This window comes from Microsporum canis, genomic scaffold (genome assembly GCF_000151145.1).
Source record: "Microsporum canis CBS 113480 supercont1.9 genomic scaffold, whole genome shotgun sequence".
Classification (NCBI taxonomy): Eukaryota; Fungi; Ascomycota; class Eurotiomycetes; order Onygenales; family Arthrodermataceae; genus Microsporum; species Microsporum canis.
In genome coordinates, this window is record NW_003299161.1 from 271,460 (window position 1) to 290,158 (window position 18,699).

The 18,699-nt window shown below is 45.8% G+C and overlaps 4 protein-coding genes across 4 annotated transcripts; 2 read left to right on the top strand and 2 right to left on the bottom strand.

The window, feature by feature from the left end:
• Positions 1–447: 447 nt before the first annotated feature.
• Positions 448–8,356, top strand: MCYG_08566 (polyketide synthase; the record flags this gene model as incomplete). The annotated part of the gene is made up of 3 exons (XM_002842689.1): positions 448–1,084; positions 1,153–1,798; positions 1,885–8,356. 3 exons carry the CDS (start codon positions 448–450, stop codon positions 8,354–8,356), a joined length of 7,755 nt encoding a protein of 2,584 aa, XP_002842735.1.
• A 434-nt stretch (positions 8,357–8,790) lies between these two features.
• MCYG_08567 (conserved hypothetical protein) lies at positions 8,791–10,811 on the bottom strand (the record flags this gene model as incomplete). Its single annotated transcript, XM_002842690.1, has 6 exons — positions 8,791–9,222; positions 9,295–9,620; positions 9,725–10,126; positions 10,195–10,277; positions 10,330–10,414; positions 10,691–10,811. 6 exons carry the CDS (start codon positions 10,809–10,811, stop codon positions 8,791–8,793), a joined length of 1,449 nt encoding a protein of 482 aa, XP_002842736.1.
• Positions 10,812–13,087: 2,276 nt separating this feature from the next.
• MCYG_08568 (uncharacterized protein) lies at positions 13,088–14,539 on the top strand (the record flags this gene model as incomplete). The annotated part of the gene is made up of 5 exons (XM_002842691.1): positions 13,088–13,267; positions 13,329–13,433; positions 13,501–13,728; positions 13,796–13,938; positions 13,996–14,539. The coding sequence occupies 5 exons, from the start codon at positions 13,088–13,090 to the stop codon at positions 14,537–14,539; spliced, it is 1,200 nt and encodes a 399-aa protein (XP_002842737.1).
• A 256-nt stretch (positions 14,540–14,795) lies between these two features.
• On the bottom strand, positions 14,796–15,248 carry MCYG_08569 (uncharacterized protein; the record flags this gene model as incomplete). Its single annotated transcript, XM_002842692.1, has 1 exon — positions 14,796–15,248. The coding sequence occupies one exon, from the start codon at positions 15,246–15,248 to the stop codon at positions 14,796–14,798; it is 453 nt and encodes a 150-aa protein (XP_002842738.1).
• Between the last annotated feature and the right edge of the window lie 3,451 nt (positions 15,249–18,699).

Consider the following 18,699-nt stretch of genomic DNA (forward strand, 5'->3'; position numbering starts at 1 on the left):
ACTGACCATTCCGGCCAAACATTACTTGTCATGCTCATTCGGTACAAGCCATTTCGGCCCTTCTGAACTCGATATGCTACTTCCGAATTATAGCAGCTGAAAATCAGCTGCTAGCAATTCTGATAGTCGAAATTTTCCTTCTAGAGAGATTTATTTATATTCTTCAGAAATATCCAAGCGGCAACTTGAATTACTTGAAATACCCTTCTACAAGCACATCCTTTCAAAGGGAGGCCTTTACTCTTTCTGACTTCTTCAATAGCCTTTGCAGGATTCATCTCCTAGCGCTGCTTCAGGCTTACCTCTTGTCTTACCTGATTCTGAATTCATCATTCAAGTATTCATCTAAGCTTTAATCTGGTCGAATATATCATATTTGATCTACCAAAAGCCCCATCCGTTTAGATATTACTTACCCTCGCAACGTCCTACCTACACATCAGCACAATGCCCGAGCCTATTGCCATCATTGGATCTGGCTGCCGCTTCCCAGGTGGTGCTGACACACCCTCGAAGCTATGGTCTGTTATCCATAACCCCCGCGACCTTAGCAGCAAGCCACCCGCTTCCCGTTTTGATATCGACCCCTTCTACCACCCCGTCGGCACACACCATGGCACCACAAATGCCACCAAATCCTACTGGCTTGAAGACTCAGACAATAGCAATGTTGCCAAATTCGATGCTGGGTTTTTCAACATCCAGCCCAGCGAGGTGGATGCTATGGATCCTCAGCAACGCTTGCTGATGGAAGTCGTTTATGATGGGCTCTGTGCAGCTGGCCAACCGATGGAGAAGCTGCGCGGTTCTGACACTGCTGTCTATGTCGGATTGATGTCGGATGACTGGAGCACCATGTTGACCCGCGATTGGGAGACCCTGCCACGATATACTGCCACAGGATTGGAGAGAGGAATTGTAGCAAACCGTGTGTCATACTTTTTCGATTGGCACGGTCCAAGCATGACTATTGATACCGCATGCTCCAGTAGTCTTGTTGCCCTGGATCTCGGTGTGCAGGCCTTGCGAAGCGGCAAATCTAAGGTGGCAGTTGCTGCTGGAACAAATCTGATATTGAGCCCAGGTAGGCCATTGTGCCCCTAGTACTAGTATCTGGTTGTATCTGTATGTACTAACTTACAAACCCACTAGCGATGTATATCTCCGAAAGTAATCTCGGGATGCTCTCCCCAAAAGGTCGCTGCGCCATGTGGGATGCTTCTGCAGATGGGTATGCGCGTGGTGAGGGTGTTGCTGCAGTTTTGCTCAAAACGCTTTCCCAAGCCATTGCGGATAACGATCCGATCGAATGCATTATTCGTGAAACAGCAGTTAACCAGGATGGCCGAACCACCGGCCTGACTATGCCCAGCAATATCGCACAGGCTAATCTTATCCGCGAGTGCTATGCTAGAGCTGGACTAGATCCTATCAACAACTTAGAGGATCGACCCCAATTCTTTCACGCCCATGGTACAGGTACTCAGGCTGGTGATCCACAAGAAGCTCAGGCGATTTCGAGCGCCTTATTTCCTACTGGCTCTCACGCCGACCAGAAGGCTGATAAGTTGCTTGTTGGTTCTATTAAGACAGTCATAGGTCATACAGAAGGCACAGCTGGGCTGGCTAGTGTGATTGGTACCTCGATGGCACTCAAGCATGGTGTCGTTCCTCCCAACTTGCATTTTGCAAACTTGAGTACCAAAGTTGCCCCCTTCTTCAAACATCTGGAGATCCCTACTGTTCCAGTGCCATGGCCTAGCAAGGAAGGACAACTGAGGAGGGCTAGTGTGAACAGGTATGTAAAAGTCAATTATGAGATGGATATCTTTGCGTTTACCTTGACTTTGAGCCTCTTATACTAACGATAGCCTGCCTCAACAGCTTCGGCTTCGGTGGAACAAACGCCCACTGTATTTTGGAGCAGTATATTCCAGAGCAAAAGCCCATTGCTCCTATATTTACGCCTCTTCTCTTCTCGGCTGCCTCAGAAGTTGCCCTCCGGACTATGCTTTCTCAGCATCTTGAATACCTCAAGGAAAATCCTACAGTAGAGTTCTCTGATTTTGCCTACACCTTGCAGCACAGGAGGTCTACGCTTCCATACCGCAAATCTATCGCAGCAATGACAGTTCAAGACGCTATTCAATCTATCGATACCTTAGTTAACCCACCCGATGGGAAAGATAGTACTGATCTTGGAATGAGGTTCGGCGTTGTTTCCCCATCCGCAAAGATACTTGGCATCTTTACTGGACAGGGTGCCCAGTGGCCACGAATGGGGGCGCGACTCATTGAGCTCTCTCCGTTCGCTTCATCTCGCATATCCGAGCTAGATGCTGCCCTACAGAGCCTCACAGACCCTAAAGACCGACCTTCCTGGTCACTTAAGGAGCAGCTTCTTGCAAAAAAAGAAGCTTCGCGTATAGCAGAGGCCGCTCTCTCTCAACCCCTGTGCACAGCCGTGCAAATAATCCTCGTTGATGTGCTCCGAGAGGCTGGCATTTTGTTTAAAGCTGTAGTCGGCCATTCATCCGGTGAAATTGGAGCCGCATATGCAGCAGGTTTTATTTCCGCAAAGGATGCAATCCGCGTTGCCTACTTCCGTGGAGTTCACGCTCAACTAGCGTCCAGCCCTAACTCTCATTCGCTTCGCGGTGCCATGATGGCTGTTGGTGCTTCAGTTGAAGACGCACGCAGTTTTTGCTTAGAGGAAAAGTTCGTTGGCAGGATCCAGGTTGCGGCAGTGAATTCGGCCTCAAGTGTTACCCTCAGTGGTGATGAAGATGCTGTCAACGAAGCCGAGGAAGTATTCAAATCTCGGGGTATTTTTGCTAGAAAGCTAAAGGTTGATACCGCTTACCATAGTGCTCATATGGGCTCTTGTGCTGGACCCTACCTTGCTTCGCTAGAGGGATGCTCTATTCGGCCAGTCATCCCACAGAAAGACTCAACAACCGTCTGGTACTCAAGTGTCTATAAGGGTGAGCCCATGACCAGTCATCGCCTAACTAATCAGTACTGGGTTGACAATATGTGCAACGCCGTTCTATTCTCTGATGCGCTTGCGAATACTGTTCAAGCCGGTATATTCGATCTGGCCATCGAGGTTGGCCCGCATCCAGCACTTAAAGGGCCGGCAACAGCCACTATTGGCAATGTTCCATATACCGGACTGCTGTCCCGTGGGCTAGACGACGTTAAGCAACTTAGTGAAGCGCTAGGGTTCTCCTGGACCCGACTTGGCTCCGGGAGTGTTCGATTCTCTGCTGTAGAAGCACTGTTATCCGGTATTGGCATCAGAAAGGCATTGAAAGATCTTCCACCATACCCATTTGAGCATCAACGCAACTACTGGACGAATAGTCGCCTCGCGAATCATTTCAAAAATAGACGCGCTACCCATCTCCCTAACCCAGTTCTGGGCTCACCATGCTCCGAGGCTACCACGCCTGGTGAGTTTCAGTGGAGAAATTTCCTGCGCCCTAATGATATGCCTTGGCTCAAGGGCCACAAACTGCAAGGTCAGACCGTTTTCCCGGCTACAGGATATGTTAGCATGGCTGTAGAAGCTATCAAAGGTCTCATATTCGATAATAATGCCGAAAATGCCATTAGCATGATTAAATTAACCAATATTGATATTCCCCGAGCTATTGCATTTAATGACGATGACTCCAATATCGAGACTATTTTCAGCGTGTCCTCAGTTGTTACTTTATCGACGAATATCTCAGCAGACTGGGCTTGCTACTCTGTGGCTGACGGTGGGAATATCCTTTTAAACGCGAAAGGTCAAGTATCTGGTCATATCTCTCCTGCTAAACCCGATAGCCTCCCTGTGGTGAAGGCGACACCCTTCAACTTAGTTGACGTTCAGGACGAGCGCTTTTATACAAATCTATCCAGTGTTGGATATGGCTACTCTCATCCATTCAAAGGTGTATCCAATATCCGCCGCAAGCCTGGATATAGCGTCGGCACGCTTTTTGACCAGTCTGGAGTTGAATGGGACGACAACCTCGTTCTTCATCCTGGCATGCTCGACTCCTCCCTCCAAACTGTTTTTGCAGCATGGTCATATCCTGGCGATACCCAACTATGGTCATTACATGTTCCTGTTACTATCTCTGCGGTAACTATAAACGCATACTTCACGACTCTAGGCCCAGCAGGTAAGCAAAGCGTTATGAAATTTGAAACCTTCATCCGAAGCAAGCAACCCTCCGAAATCATTGGAGATATCTACCTACATACCGATGACGAGTCCCACGCTATTGTGCAGTTTGAAGGTGCAACCTTGGTGCCTTTCTCACCTGCTACCCCTAAGAATGACTTGCCTATGTTCTCGCATTTCCAATACCAGGTTGCTTCACCAGATGGGCAATTGGCTGCCGGAGGTGAAACGGTGACCGATTTCGAGATCCAAATGTACAAGGATATTGACCGTGTTTCCTATTGGTTTGCGCGTCATGCTTCCCTATCTATTCGCCCCGAAGAACGCATCAGCCTACTCCCTCATTTCCAGAAATACCTCAAATGGTGTGACCGGATGGTTGGTATGGTGAGTCGCGGCGAAACCCCAAAAGTTGGGCCGGAGTGCAATGAAGATACTCGCGAGGACATCGGTAAAATTTTGGAACGTTATGAGGGTCGCAAAGATATTCGCTTCGTTGAAGTCGTAGGCGATAATTTGGTCCCTGTGATTCGTGCTGGAAACTCTATGCTCGAGCATATGAACCAAGACGGCCTTCTACGGGCCTTCTACGAAGAGAATGCCATATGTGCCGGTCCAACAAGCCGCTGGCTCGCCCGAATAGTATCTCAAATCTCCCATCGATTTCCTGGTCTCAACATCTTTGAAATTGGAGCTGGAACTGGAGCGACTACGTCCTCAGTACTCCGTAACCTCAACGGCGCTTACGCGTCTTATACGTTTACGGATATCTCTAGTGGTTTCTTCATGGCTGCGGAGGAAAGATTTATTAATGAAAGTGGCAGGATGAGCTTCAGGGTATTTGACATGGAAAAAGGCCCTGCAGAACAAGGCTTCACCGAAGGCTCGTACGATTTGATAGTAGCTGTGAATGTGCTTCACGTTTCTGCTGACATGGAAGCTTCAATGTCTAATATACGCCGTCTCCTGAAGCCTGGCGGGTTTATTGTAGTAGGTGAGCTTACTTCAACTGACCTCCTATTCAGTGGCATGACGGTTGGAACGCTTCCAGGATGGTGGATTGGTGCTGAAACAGGTCGTCCGTGGGGGCCATTGCTCACCCTTGACCAGTGGGACTCAGTGTTGAAGAAGACTGGGTTTTCAGGAATCGACACTGTCACCCCCAACATTGATTCCTCGCTTCCTATTAGTGTGTTTGTTGGCCAGGCTGTGAACGACCAAGTCACACTACTACGGAACCCCTTGGCAGTCAAACAGCATCCCATCGGTGTAAGAACTGACGCCCTTGCTATTATTGGAGGGATTACGGACCGTGTAAAAGATCTTGGGCGCGAGGTATCCGATGTTCTATCGCATCGATTCCCCGAAAAGGAATTCTTCAATACAGTGGAAGATTTTGCCTGTTCAGCCATGTCCGAATCTGTGTCTGTTTCTGGGGCGGTGACCATCCTTTCTCTTACGGACCTTGACCAACCCTATCTGCAAGACCTGACGGAGGATAAATTCAAAGCACTTAAAATATGTGCTACATCTGGAACTGTGGTCTGGGTAACCTGCGGATCTCGGGAAGATACCCCTTATAGTTACATGATGATGGGCCTCGCTCGCACAATTAAGAACGAGAACCCTAACTTGAGCTTCCAATTATTTGACATTGACTGCAAATCTTCCAGTGGAGGAATCGAGTCAGCCACTGCTAATATCCTAGCTCAGACACTGCTAAGACAACGTGTACTTCAGAGCTGGGGTATTGACAACGAAACCCTGCTGTGGACAGAAGAGCCTGAGGTGTTCATTGAAAGCGGAAAGCAACTTATCACCAGGCTACTACCGGATGCAAAGAAAAACATGCGCTATAATTCACGACGGAGGGAGATCTTTACTGAAATCAACCCTTCAGAAGAAACTGTAGAGCTTTTGGGAGTTGGTCAGGGCCAGGAGCGGGCTCTTGAGTTGCACAAAGTTTCGCCTCTCAGATTACCAGTAATCCCTGAGACACCATACCGCACCGTCAGAATCACACACTCTCTCCTCCATACCGTTGCTGTCGGAGCAGCTGGATTCTTCAGACTCTGTGTGGGTGTTGATGTGGATACCAGTGAAGTTGTTTTGGCCCTTTCCAGCGCTGCAGAGTCTCCAGCAAATATCCCAAAATCATCTTGCATTCTTCTTTCCGAAACAATTGATGCCGACACCCTTATCTCAGTGGCCGCCAACATTGTTGCGGGGCATATCATTTCATTTACTCCTGAAGGGGGAATTTTACTGGTTAACGAGGCAGACTTGTCTTTGCAGTGTGCTATACTACAAAAGGCCAATAAAAAGAATATCAGCACTGTATTTACCACTGCTGAACTGCGACAAAATACTGACGGCAATTCACTATTCCTTCATCCGAACTTCCCTCAACATGTTATCAAGTCCATAGTCCCAGATGCTGCGGCTGTTTTCGTCCATTTCTCTCGGGGAGATGCATCCGATGCCGTGAGAGATGCCATTTTATCATGTTTGCCAGAAGGATGCCTTAGAATCAGTGAAGAAGCAGCTCTAGGACACAGCACCGGCGGAGTATCTAATTCAGAGCCATTGGTGGATATAACACAAATTCTGCAGGATGCATTGAACGGCGCAAGGAAGATTGGGCCAGTTGGTGCTAAGAGTATTTCTCTAGGCTCTGCGCCTTCTCATAGAGTTGCTAGGGAGCCCCTAGCGGTAGTGGAATGGGATACAACTGCACCTATAGTCGCCAAAGTCCAGCCTATTGACTCTGGTATTTTATTCCGAGCCAATCGTACCTATCTCTTCGTTGGCATGGCAGGCGAGCTTGGTCAATCTCTTGCTGGCTGGATGATTTCTCATGGAGCGCGCTATGTTGTTCTCACCAGCCGCACGCCGAAGGTGGATCCAGCATTTATCGAGGACATGGAGAAGCGATATGGGGCTGTCGTGAAAGCTATGTCTCTCGATATAACATCGCGTGAATCCCTTCACTATGTACATACCGCTATCACAGCCACCCTTCCCCCTATTGCTGGTGTGATGAACGGTGCCATGATACTGGATGACGAGCTCTTCTCCAACATGTCTCTTGAGCAGTTTACCCGTGTCATCAAACCCAAAGTTTTGGGAACCCAACTGCTTGATGAGCTATTCTATGATGACAAAACACTAGACTTCTTTATTGTTGCCTCTAGTATTGCGTCCGTCATCGGCTGGAGTGGACAGAGCAACTATTCCGCCGCCAACGAATATATGACGTCCTCAGTCTATAAGAGACGCAATCGCGGCGTTGCTGCTTCCGCCATGAGCATACCGGCTGTTGTTGGTGTAGGCTATGCGGCAAACTCCATTAACTTTGACTTTGACTATTTCCAGTCTGTTGGATACATTAATATTAGTGAAGAAGACCTGCATGTTCTCTTCGCTGAGGCGATTGTATCAGGCCGCCCAGGTCAAGTTTCACAAGTGAAGGCCCAGGTGGCCATGGGTGTGAACTTCTTGCCAGGCGATTTCTTTGTTCAGGAAGCCCATAGGCGTGATGTCAAATTTAGTCATTTCATCCTCCGTGAGGAGACAGGCTCAGAGGTTCAGGCCGTGAAAGCGGGAGTACGTGTCAAGGTGCAACTACAGGCAGCCAACAACCCAGAGGATGCTTACACTATCACCCGCGACGCTTTCTTAGCCCATCTGAAACGCATGTTGCGTATGACCGAAGAGCAGAAAATTGAAGATTCCATCGCGCTCGTTGATCAGGGTGTCGACTCTCTGGTAGCTGTCGATATCCGCTCTTGGTTCCTCAAGGAGCTGGAGGTCGATGTCCCCACTCTTAAGGTATTGGGTGGCGGTTCAATTGCTGACTTGGTGAAGACAGCACTGGAAAATATGCCAGCTGCCCAAGACGACGTTTCAGCAGAAAACTCTCAGCAGCCTACCAAGCAAAGTCCTCAGCCCAAGAAAAACGGACCTGCTGGATCTATACATCAGGCTACTCTGTCAAACAAGGATACGGTGAGCTCCTCCCCGCTATCGGTGGGCAGTCCGGTATTCACGCCTGCGCTCGGAGATTCTTCTTCTCCCTCTGATGATGACTCTATCTCGACGCCTCTGCCACCTCATGAGTATTTTGTGAAGAAGGATGCGAAAAGCCGTGAAAAGTCTAACCCAACTGTCGTCGCCTGAGAAAATTATATAGCGGCTGCTACTTGTCTCGCAATGTTGATTTAAATTTCCACGCATGAAGCGTTTTCTACGTTCGAACTTTGGTTATATATTCTCGCTTTCGCGCATTGGACTGTTGTTTTCTTTTGCTTTTTTTCTCTCTTATCCTTTTTTATTTTGATGTATACTTAACCATTGGAGCATCCATCCTCGTATTGAGAAATGATATTGAACCCCTGTAATCGCGTACCATACTGGTCATTACTACATAAATTTACAGAGGCATCTTTTGTTTAAAGAAGTGGTGGTAATATTGATAAACAAATATTAGAAATAATGCTAGCAATATATCCATGTCTATCCAGTTTAAATAGCCACCATAAAACACAATAAACTGCTCAATAGCTTTTCATATGTTCATCATTAAAGGGTCATTAGAAGTGATACACGATCCCTTACAGGGCATTTCGGGGCAATTTCGGACCAACATAGGTTTTGTGACCTCGTACCACATAGTAAACGATTCCAAAGATGACAACCGCGCCATAAACAGCGGGCGAGTAATTCATATTCTCGGCGGTGACAGGGACGGTTGGGGGGAAGAATGCAAAGATGACGGTGACGGTGGTATATATGACGGCGATAATGTTGATCGGTAGTCCATAACGGCCAAGGTTCCAAGGTCCAAACTCGATGCTCTGCTTGGTCAGTCGTTTATGGATCATGACGCAGATGACGATAACGTAGGAAGACATATAGCCGGACACAACAAGAGAGACGACTGCAGAAAAGGCAACATTTGATCCAATGTTAATCAGACCAAGAAGGGCGTTTAATACTCCAGTAAGAGCAATCGAAAAAAGGGGGATAGACCGTTTTCGATCAATCTAAGTATTATATTCCGTGGTTAGTGTTTAATTTTGAAAAGTTGACAGTAGAAGGGGAGTAGGGATAAGTACCTTTCGGAAGATATGTGAGAATGGCAGGCCGCCGTCACGAGCAAAGGCCCACGCCTGTCTTGAAGCAGATGCCATGAAATTAAAATTTGCAACGATGTACGTTGTGATTAGTAGCGACGTAAGAACAGTCGCAGCCGTGTTCGATTGTGTTGAATTTCGAAATATCTCGATGAAGGGGACTTTGGTTTCGGTGTGGATGACTTTCTCTATGTCCCCAATACAAAAAAGGATAACAAGGTACATTGCAAAGCCCATAGCACCGTTGATGAACATGGTAAAGAACATGGCTCTCGGTACGTTGAGGCGGGCGTTTTGAACTTCTTCCGCTATGAGACTGTCAGCACCCCCCAAGGATCAAAAATATTTTGATGTGGCCACAGGTAAATGGAAAGGAATTGTGAGTGGTGATGATATTGACTGCTAGGCTTACCCATATGACATGCGCCGTCGTATCCTATAAACAAGACAGCACTGGCCGACTGGCCGACCAGCCAGGACAGTCCACTGCTACCATAGCCTGAAGTGTTTATGAATTCGGTGAAAACAAACTTGGCGGAGCTTATGGGAGCAAGGTGGACCAAGGGTATCATGATGGCAAAGAATCCAACCACATGGATAATCAGAATGACCCCTTCAACTCCCGGTAGCCATTTTACAAGGGAGACATTCACAGAGAGGGAGAGGATGAGCACAGCATAGAGCATAAGTGTCGCCTGCCACTTCTCTGGCGTGTATTCAGGGTAGTTTAGCTTGACGACCCCCTGAATGATCGTGCCGCCGAGGTATGTCCCGGTTGCAGACGCGGATTGCCATCCAAGAACAGAAAGCCAGCCTAAACGTATTTTTATATATATCATTACTATGGGAGGCCAATTCGATCATATTGGCGGGAACACTCACCAGTCAAGAAGCTGAGGAACTTGACCTTTCCAGGCGGTGCATGAAGAGACGCCCAGTAATATTGTCCACCGGATATAGGGTACCTTTTTTAGAACTTAGCAATATTTCAGTCGTGATCAAAGACTCTGAGCTCACATCGAAGCCATCTCAGCAAGGGATGCGCATGTTGCCAGCGAGCCGAAGAAGGCAAGGATAAAGCCATAGACCATAGTAACCGGCCCTCCATTGTAATAAGCAGTAAGAAGGATTTTGGAGCAAAAAATCGGCATGGGTCAATTTTTTCTCAAGGGATATGGATAAAGGCGTGGGGAAGGAGAAGACTCCCATGTCCCCATAACACAGGTTGTGAATCCCAATATTGTCACCAACCCGAATCGCCTCTATTGCGCATGATTGTTAGCCCCTTGTAAGGTCTATTGTATCCCCCCCAGGGAAAAAAAAAAAATAACGAGACATAGAAGCATATTCATTCAGACCTTTGTTTCTTGCGCTACACCCAGCTTCGCCATATCTGCGGCGTCTGCGTCTGGAGCAGCCGCAGCTTCACCGTCATAATTGCGGATAGCACGATTCTCAACCCGAGAGACGATCTTTTCTTCCGATTGTCCCAGCGCCATGATTATCTGCTTCTCAGTCGAAAAGACGAGTCAACTGATTATTTTTGCTAGAAAATATTTCTGGGAGTTCGCAAAAAGGGGCCCAGAGTGAGAGAAAAGAACAGAGAAAAAGCATTAGACGACAGAGGTGGATTTCGGGAATGCATGTAGGGCCCCCCGGCCTGCCTGTTTCCCTTGCGAGAGAGTCCAGGGTAGGATATTATCGTTGCAGTCGATATATATATGTAGGTACGGAGTACAGGCTACCCCATTGCCTGCATATAATAATCGGGGCCCTGTTGTGATCTCAATATGCATGGGGGAGAAGAGCAGCAATCAAAACGGACGAGATTCTGCTATGTATATGCTCCGCGAGAGGAGTTGCTATAGAGAGCTTTAGATGTCAAGCCCAATAGTTAACTATTGTTACGAGTAATGTTTCACCCTGGCCAAGCTGGCTGGCGTTCCGCTTGCTTCTTTTTCCTGAACCCCAGCGTATGCACACACTCTCATTCCACTTAACTAGTCAGCCACCAAAGCGAGAGGGTGACAGGAGACAAGGGCAGCCGGGCCGTATATCAGCATTCTGGAGATTCGACTTGGCAGCTCCAGGGATTATTTTTTTTTTCTCTCTCTCTATCCCTGGTGCATTGGCGAGGGTGGGACGGCACACGGCCGTCTCCTCTGGACTAGCTTTGTACATGCACCCCTGTATGAGTATCTGCCTCCATAGCGTTCACTCCCGTCGAAGGTTGTCCCGCCACTTAATTGCGAGGTGCATGAAGGCCGAGACTCTCTTGATGGCTGCGCTGTTAACCACGGCTCTACTATGTAACCATGGCTTGTCTCAATCCTTGAATGGCCACAGTACCACTCGATCGGCGGCCGGCACTTCCTTGGATCTTCTCCTTGCACTTCGTCGCTATGGAGAAGGGGAAGAAAAAAGCCTTGGGCTGATGAAGACCTGTCCAGCCGTTCCAGCTGCATAAAATATTTATGGGAATCTGTCTCCATATCAATGCCATCCAATAACATCTACTTCGGCCAAAGACCAACCGAGTTCACCAGAGCTACCAGGACGAAAGAGGCATAACTCATCTCTCTCTGGCATGGAGGGATATCCTCCATGTGGTTTAGCTGCTGGAGAAAAGTGGCCCTCTGAAGCACTATAATCCAGAGGCGGATATACTGAGCTATAGGGATTTATGGGTCCCCACGCTATCTGCTGGGCGTTTTGTGAGCTTTGTACTCCATACCTCTTGTCCATACATACATACATAGTATAGATAGTACAGAGGACAACACCAGTACAATGATATGTATGGGACGGAGGTCCAAGTCCGGCAGTTAGCGTCGATAATCTGGTATATTGGCATGGGGGCGCTCGTATAAGTATCGAGCTGATACAAGGGCTGGATTTCAAGATCGACGGATGCTACATAGTAAAACACCAGTTCCCATTCAACGTTCGCACTCGGATCTCTCGTTAAAGCCACCGATACGAAGGCGAAGACAGACTCTCGCTTTCCCCCAGGTGCGGATCGAACGTTAACAACTTTGTCGAAGGTTCAAATCTGGCCACCATCTCGGGAGAACCGGTGGTTTTCGCTTCACTTACGATCAAGGGCCCTGCACCATCCTAGCGTCAAAACAAGCGGCCACCTGGTAAAATTATATGGACCCTCGTAACAGGGACAGGGCATTCGACGAGTGGCTTGCCCAGGCTTGAGCCTTGCCTGTGTGATGGGAAAAGAAAACGACCCTGGACTGGACGGGCTGGCGTTTCCCTCCGTCCTCCGCAGCCAAAGAGAGCGTCTCGAAGGGAAGGGGGAAGACCAATGTTGCTTGCTCTCTCAATGCGGCTTCGTATCATATGCAGCAGCCGATTCCAGGGGAAAATGTATTGAAATCCTAACTTGGGATGTCAGCACTCTGGGAAGACGAAGGGAGTCTTCTTTTCTTCTTTCGAAGAACTTTCCTCCTGTAGAAGCCGGCCATTCTCGCTCTCTCACGCCACATTTGCCGGCCTTCCTTCGTGAATATATACGTTGGCTCTTGGGCCCCCTCGATCGTCGAGGAGGCCCTTTTGACTCTTGTCTTTTCTCCTTTGAGGTGTGCATTTATGAAACCGTCGAGCGCCAGAATCCTCCCGAACCCGAGCATTGGTGTCCCGTAGAAATATACGGAGTATCCTGCCTCGAGTGGCAGCGTTGTAGCCCATGGATTTATATTCTTTTCTTGCTGGCATCGAGAAGCCTTTCCTTCAAAAATATATTCACCTTGTGCCATCCTGAGCTATGGCGCCTGATGGCGTGAGGCATACGGTAGTGACGCCTGATGACCATGGGCCCATCATCCAGATCGTGGCCTGGTTTGCCATGGTGGTAATGATTCTGGCGACCACGCTGAGGCTGTCTGTCCGATACTTGACATCTCACATCCCGGGTATAGACGATGCGATTGTTGTAGGCTCAATGGTACAGATATCTCCGGCAGCCTTGTGTCGTAAGTACCTGATGCTAACTTGAACGTTTCCAGCTTGTCAATATCGCCGGCGTCATAGCGATATCCCTTGCCGTCACTCAAGGCTTGGGGAAACGCGAGTCGAAACTGAGTGAACAGCAGGTATCAAGGGCCGGACAGGTATATATAATATACATATTCCCTTTCTCTTATGAAAAAACACCAAGTCTAACATGGTAAAAAACAGGATGTGTTTGTCTCGTCCATAATGTATATTCTGGCCGTTTCTCTGGCAAAGATCTCGACTCTCAGCTTTATTGAGAGAGTGGTGCCGGCCAACAAGTACAGACGCGAGATCAAGGGATCCCTGGTCTTCTTGCTGGCGTGGATGGTGATATCAATCATTGTGTATGGCTGTCAATGTGGTTCCTCCGCGCCTTGGAAGCCCCATTCTGAAGCAAAATGTTTCAATATAGTATGTATCAACCGTTCTCTCTTCCTCCTTTTTTTCTTTGTATTACAGGCTGACATTTGATAAATAGGTTGCGTTCTGGTCTGCTGCCACAGGTATAGACGTACTAACTGACATCTGCCTGATCTTCGTCCCGGGATGGATCGTATGGGACCTCCACATGAATAAAACACAGAAAAGAATCGTCTTTGGCGTGTTTGCCAGTCGAGGAGTGTGAGTCGATATGTGCTTTCTACCACTGTTGACAATATCTAATCGTGGTTCATACAGGGTCATCGCCGCCTGTATCCTTAGAGCAACATATCTCAAAGATATAGACGGCTCGGGGGATCCAATGTTCGACAGTGTTCCCTACCACGTCGCGACTCAGTGTCATGCAATGCTAAATACCATCATAACCTGTCTTCCGGGCTTCAAGCCGTTCATGGACCGGGCAAATACTGGTTTGCTTAGCATCTCCTTTAAAAGTCGCCTGGCCGGCGGAGTGTACGACAAGACGTTCACCGAATATGCTATGACGAGCCTAAGAAGGGTCGTCCATCCGCACGGAATAGGGAACTCAGGAGCACGACCGCTCAAGAGTGTCAAGGGTTCGCTACAGAACAAGTTTGCCGGTGCACAGAGATCATTTCGGCCAGATGAATATAGCCAGCATGCCGATGTTTTCTCTGAGAGCAGGATACTCAACGACAGCCGATCTCAGACTGAAGAGGATAGATCTGACAGGCTCATCATCCGATATACAACAGACTGGACTGTCCGGGTACAGGACGAAGGAGCACGGTCAAATTCAGATGCAACAAGCAGCCGGTAGCCTATGTTCACTCCTACCTCTTTCCAGCCTCATCCGATGATGAATGTTTTACGATACTTAATATTTTCCCTTCATCCCTTATACCCACTAATTTCCAATTAAAACACTTGTATATTTTATGATCAGTCAAGGGTGCCCTGACTGGCGCCATGGGGCATCACTCTCATTGTTCTAGAGATAGCTAAAACAAGATGCTTTAATTTATTTTTCGACAGGCTCTTCCCGTGACTCTTTCTCCATATAACCTCCGCTATCCTCACGGCAGCGGTACGCTGAAACACTCAACTGATGCCACAGTCCTTGCTTCGTTGACGGTTGGTTGCCCGAGAACATATAGCGTCTGGAGGTCCTGGTACTTTCCTCCAACCTGGATTATCAACCTTGTGTTCTGAGTTGCGCCCGACCCGATGCCGCTTTCTTCGATGTAAAACGGCGACCCATCGCTCGCGTGGCCGTATGCATAGATATATGCCATCTGGGCTTTGGTTCCGTTGTCGCTCTTGACGATGATTGGGGAAGCGACACCACCTTCAATAGTGGCATTGAAAGCTGGACCCTGGATGGTTCCGCCAGTAATGGGCTCGACAATGCGGACTCCGCCCTCAAGAAGGGGGATCGGGTTAAGAGGTTTCGCGAGGGTCACAGTCGCGCTGAAGAGGTAGGTAGGCATGGGGACGGTGACGCCCATCAGAACACCGGGAGTCGACATTTTCGAGATATAGAATTCCTTGCTTGTTTATCGATACTTCGATCAGGCGTATAGATTGGGGTATTGAGTGGATGGTAAATTAACTGGCCGCTCAGGTTATTTGCAGTCTATGGGCTGGTGCTATCTATACACACGCAGCTCCCGCGATAACTATAGCAAGCACCGGTTTAAATAAGGTCACTAGTCATACGTCCGATGTTTAAAGGAACTTTCCATGCATGGCCAGTTTTCCATATATCGGCACAGTGAGTAGAGATTTCGCCGATTGACCCGTCTGGGCGATTTCTCCGACTGCGACCGACATGCGACCGATTCCGACTCCGACCAGCTCACTCTCTCCCTTAACGTGACTCACCACTAAATGCCCACCACCACTAAATGCCCGCCTAATCTTAACGCTCAACTCGTTCGATCAAGCTATAAATATCGATATATCTTAACGCAACGTAAGTAATAAAGTAAATAAATTATTAAATAACGATAGTAGAGTTCTAAATTATATAGAAAATAATAAACGAGTACTAGGTCAAAAGCCTAAGCTTTCTCCTATAGCTAGCAGAGCTATCTATAAGTAATGGAGCGAATATATCCAACGAGATATTCAGAAAAGAGTATCACGTGATCCGCTGACTAAGATGATGACTCAGCATTATTTTTCAACTCGAGCATTCTGAGATAGCAAGATGACTAAGCAGCTGACTAAGCATCGATCCAACATGCCTATGACTAAGCATCTATCCAATATGCCGCTGACTCAGCATCCATTCAATATCTTGATGACTAAGCATCGATCCAACATGTTGATGACTAAGCATCTATCCAACATGTTGATGACTCAGCATCCCTCCAACATGTCGATGACTAAGCATCCATCCAACATGTCGATGACTAAGCATCCATCCAACATGTTGATGACAAAGTATCGTCATTCAATTTTGATGGGGTAAGATGACTAAGCTGCCAAGCCACTACTCATGCAAGGTTGCAAGTATCCAATCAAATGCTCAGAATTCAACCAATCACGTAATTTACAGCAGACCCACAAATACGCACATTTGACCCCTTCTATATATCCACTTTTTGGAATACAATATACTTCGCTTCGCTCCGTAAATTAGGCTTAATATTTTGCCCCGTACGACTTATACTAGGTTGGGATATAAAAAAGGGTATATAAGGAATAGGATTAATAAAAGTAGCTTTCCGAGGTAATTTTACCTTATTTCCTAATTGGGAAGGTAAAATAGGCCTTAAAGCGTTAATTTAGGCCTTTTCGGCCTTCTTAGCTAGTCGCTAGACTTCCTATTTATCGGCCTTACGCTATTATTTAATCGTAGCTTATTCGCGCCGAGTAGTAGCCTCTATCTTTACCTTCTTCTAGGCCTCTTTTTACAATTACTACTTTATAAGCCTTTAAGCCTTCTTCTCTATAGCTTCCTAAGCCTTAATATCCTTTTAAATCGTACGTTGAAGCTTTAATTCTTCTACTTAAGTAATTTTGTCCTATTTTTTAGCCTCTTCTTCCGCTATTTAATCTCTTACTTATTATACCTTCGAAGGGGAAAAAAATTAAATCTAGCTAGTATATTCCTTATCGAATAAGTCTATACCTTTACCTCTCCTCTTTTATATTTATTTAAGCCGTAGAGTATTTGTAAGAGCCTTATTTTTATATAATAAGAGCTCCCTATTAATAATAAGCCTCTTACTAGCGCGAATAAGTTAAGATACTTTAGTATAATTAGATAACTATAGTAGATTTATATTTCTAATAACGCGACGGAGGCTTTTAGCTATAATAGATATAGAAGGAGTAGGCTAAATAGAATAAAGATCTAGAGGAGTTTTTAGCCGGTTATTAGTAAATATCTTAAGCTACTTCGAGGTAAGAGGATAAATACTAGTTACTTTAAACCCGGACTTAATATTCTTCTCTATAAGAGCCTTATACTATACCTTATAAAAATTAAAATAACTTCTAGAAGTTGCGTTTCTTTATTAAAGTATATCTATAGCTAGAACGAAGTAGGTAGTTAACTTCCTATATATATACCTTAGAAAGTAGACTAAAGACTCTAATATCTAGTAGCTATAACCGGTGAGTTAAATAAGGAAGTAAAATAATAAGTAGGATATAATTTCGATCTATATAGTTAATAAATCTTATATTAATATAAAATAAGTACCTATCTAGAATAAGAAGCCTTCTACCTCTACTACCCTTCGTATATCTATTAAATATCTTCTTAAGCTAGACTAAACTAAAGTTATCGTTACTCTAGCTATTTAGTAACGTTATAAAGTACGTAGTTTCTTCTTCCGGATTAAAATTATTAAGCTAGGTATCTTATAGATCTCCTTTACCCTTATAAATAAGTATAGGAGGAATTCTTCTACTATCTATAGAAATAGTAGTAAGTAGAGAGATAAATTCGTAAGATCTATCTTAAATAGTACTAATCCTTCGATTTTTAAGAGTTTAAAGAGGGATAATACGTTTAATAGTATATCTAAGCCTAATAAGGAAGCCTTTCTTATTAAAGTTATAAATATTATCTAGGGTAATATTATATTTCTCGATTATATCCCTAAACTATTAAAAGTAAATAAGAAGTTAGTATATATATATTTAGTAGTAAAACGTCTATTAAATAATACTTATAGACTTATAGAAGTATTTAAAATACGTAGAGTTATTAGTAATATACCTCTTTTAATTAATCGTACGAAGATAGAGATATTATATTTAATTCTTATATCTCTTATAGAACCTAGCTACCTAATTTACTCCTATAGGCTCTTTTATAAGCTCGTATATAAGATTTCGAATAGTTTAAGGTATAGGAGATAGGCCTTTTATTACTAATCGATTAATATACTATAGGAGGACTTCTTCTTACTTATCTATAAGAGTCTTATAATATTTTAATACTACTTCGAAATAGGATACTATTTAGCCTTAATAATGGCGCATAAGGGTTCTTCGATTAATATTCTACTTTTTTATAGTTTATAAGTAATTAGGAACCTCTTGCGACTTTAATTCTTTAATCGTAGTAGTAATTGCTACCTTATTGGCTATTTTATAGGTATTTCGAGTAAGTAGTAGAGGGGTACAGAGATTTACAAAAGGCTGGGCATTTAGTGGTGGTGGGCATTTAGTGGTGAGTCACGTTAACATTTGAACGGTAAAGAGGAGATATCAGCAACCCTTGCAAAACGGCATTCCAGATTCTTCTATCTCTTCCTCTCGGTTTTCTAGAATACGTACGGATCGCATTGTCCGTCTTTTTCGAGTTGATACTCAAAGCGTTTAGACTATTTTAAGCTTAAAAGAAGCCGTTAAGGTTGGCTCCACTTGACGTCCGCTTTGGTATCTCCGACCATCCGAAGCTGTTCCTTTCGTCCGCCTTGCCTTTCTACGATGAACCAGCAAGGCTAGAGTTCCCAT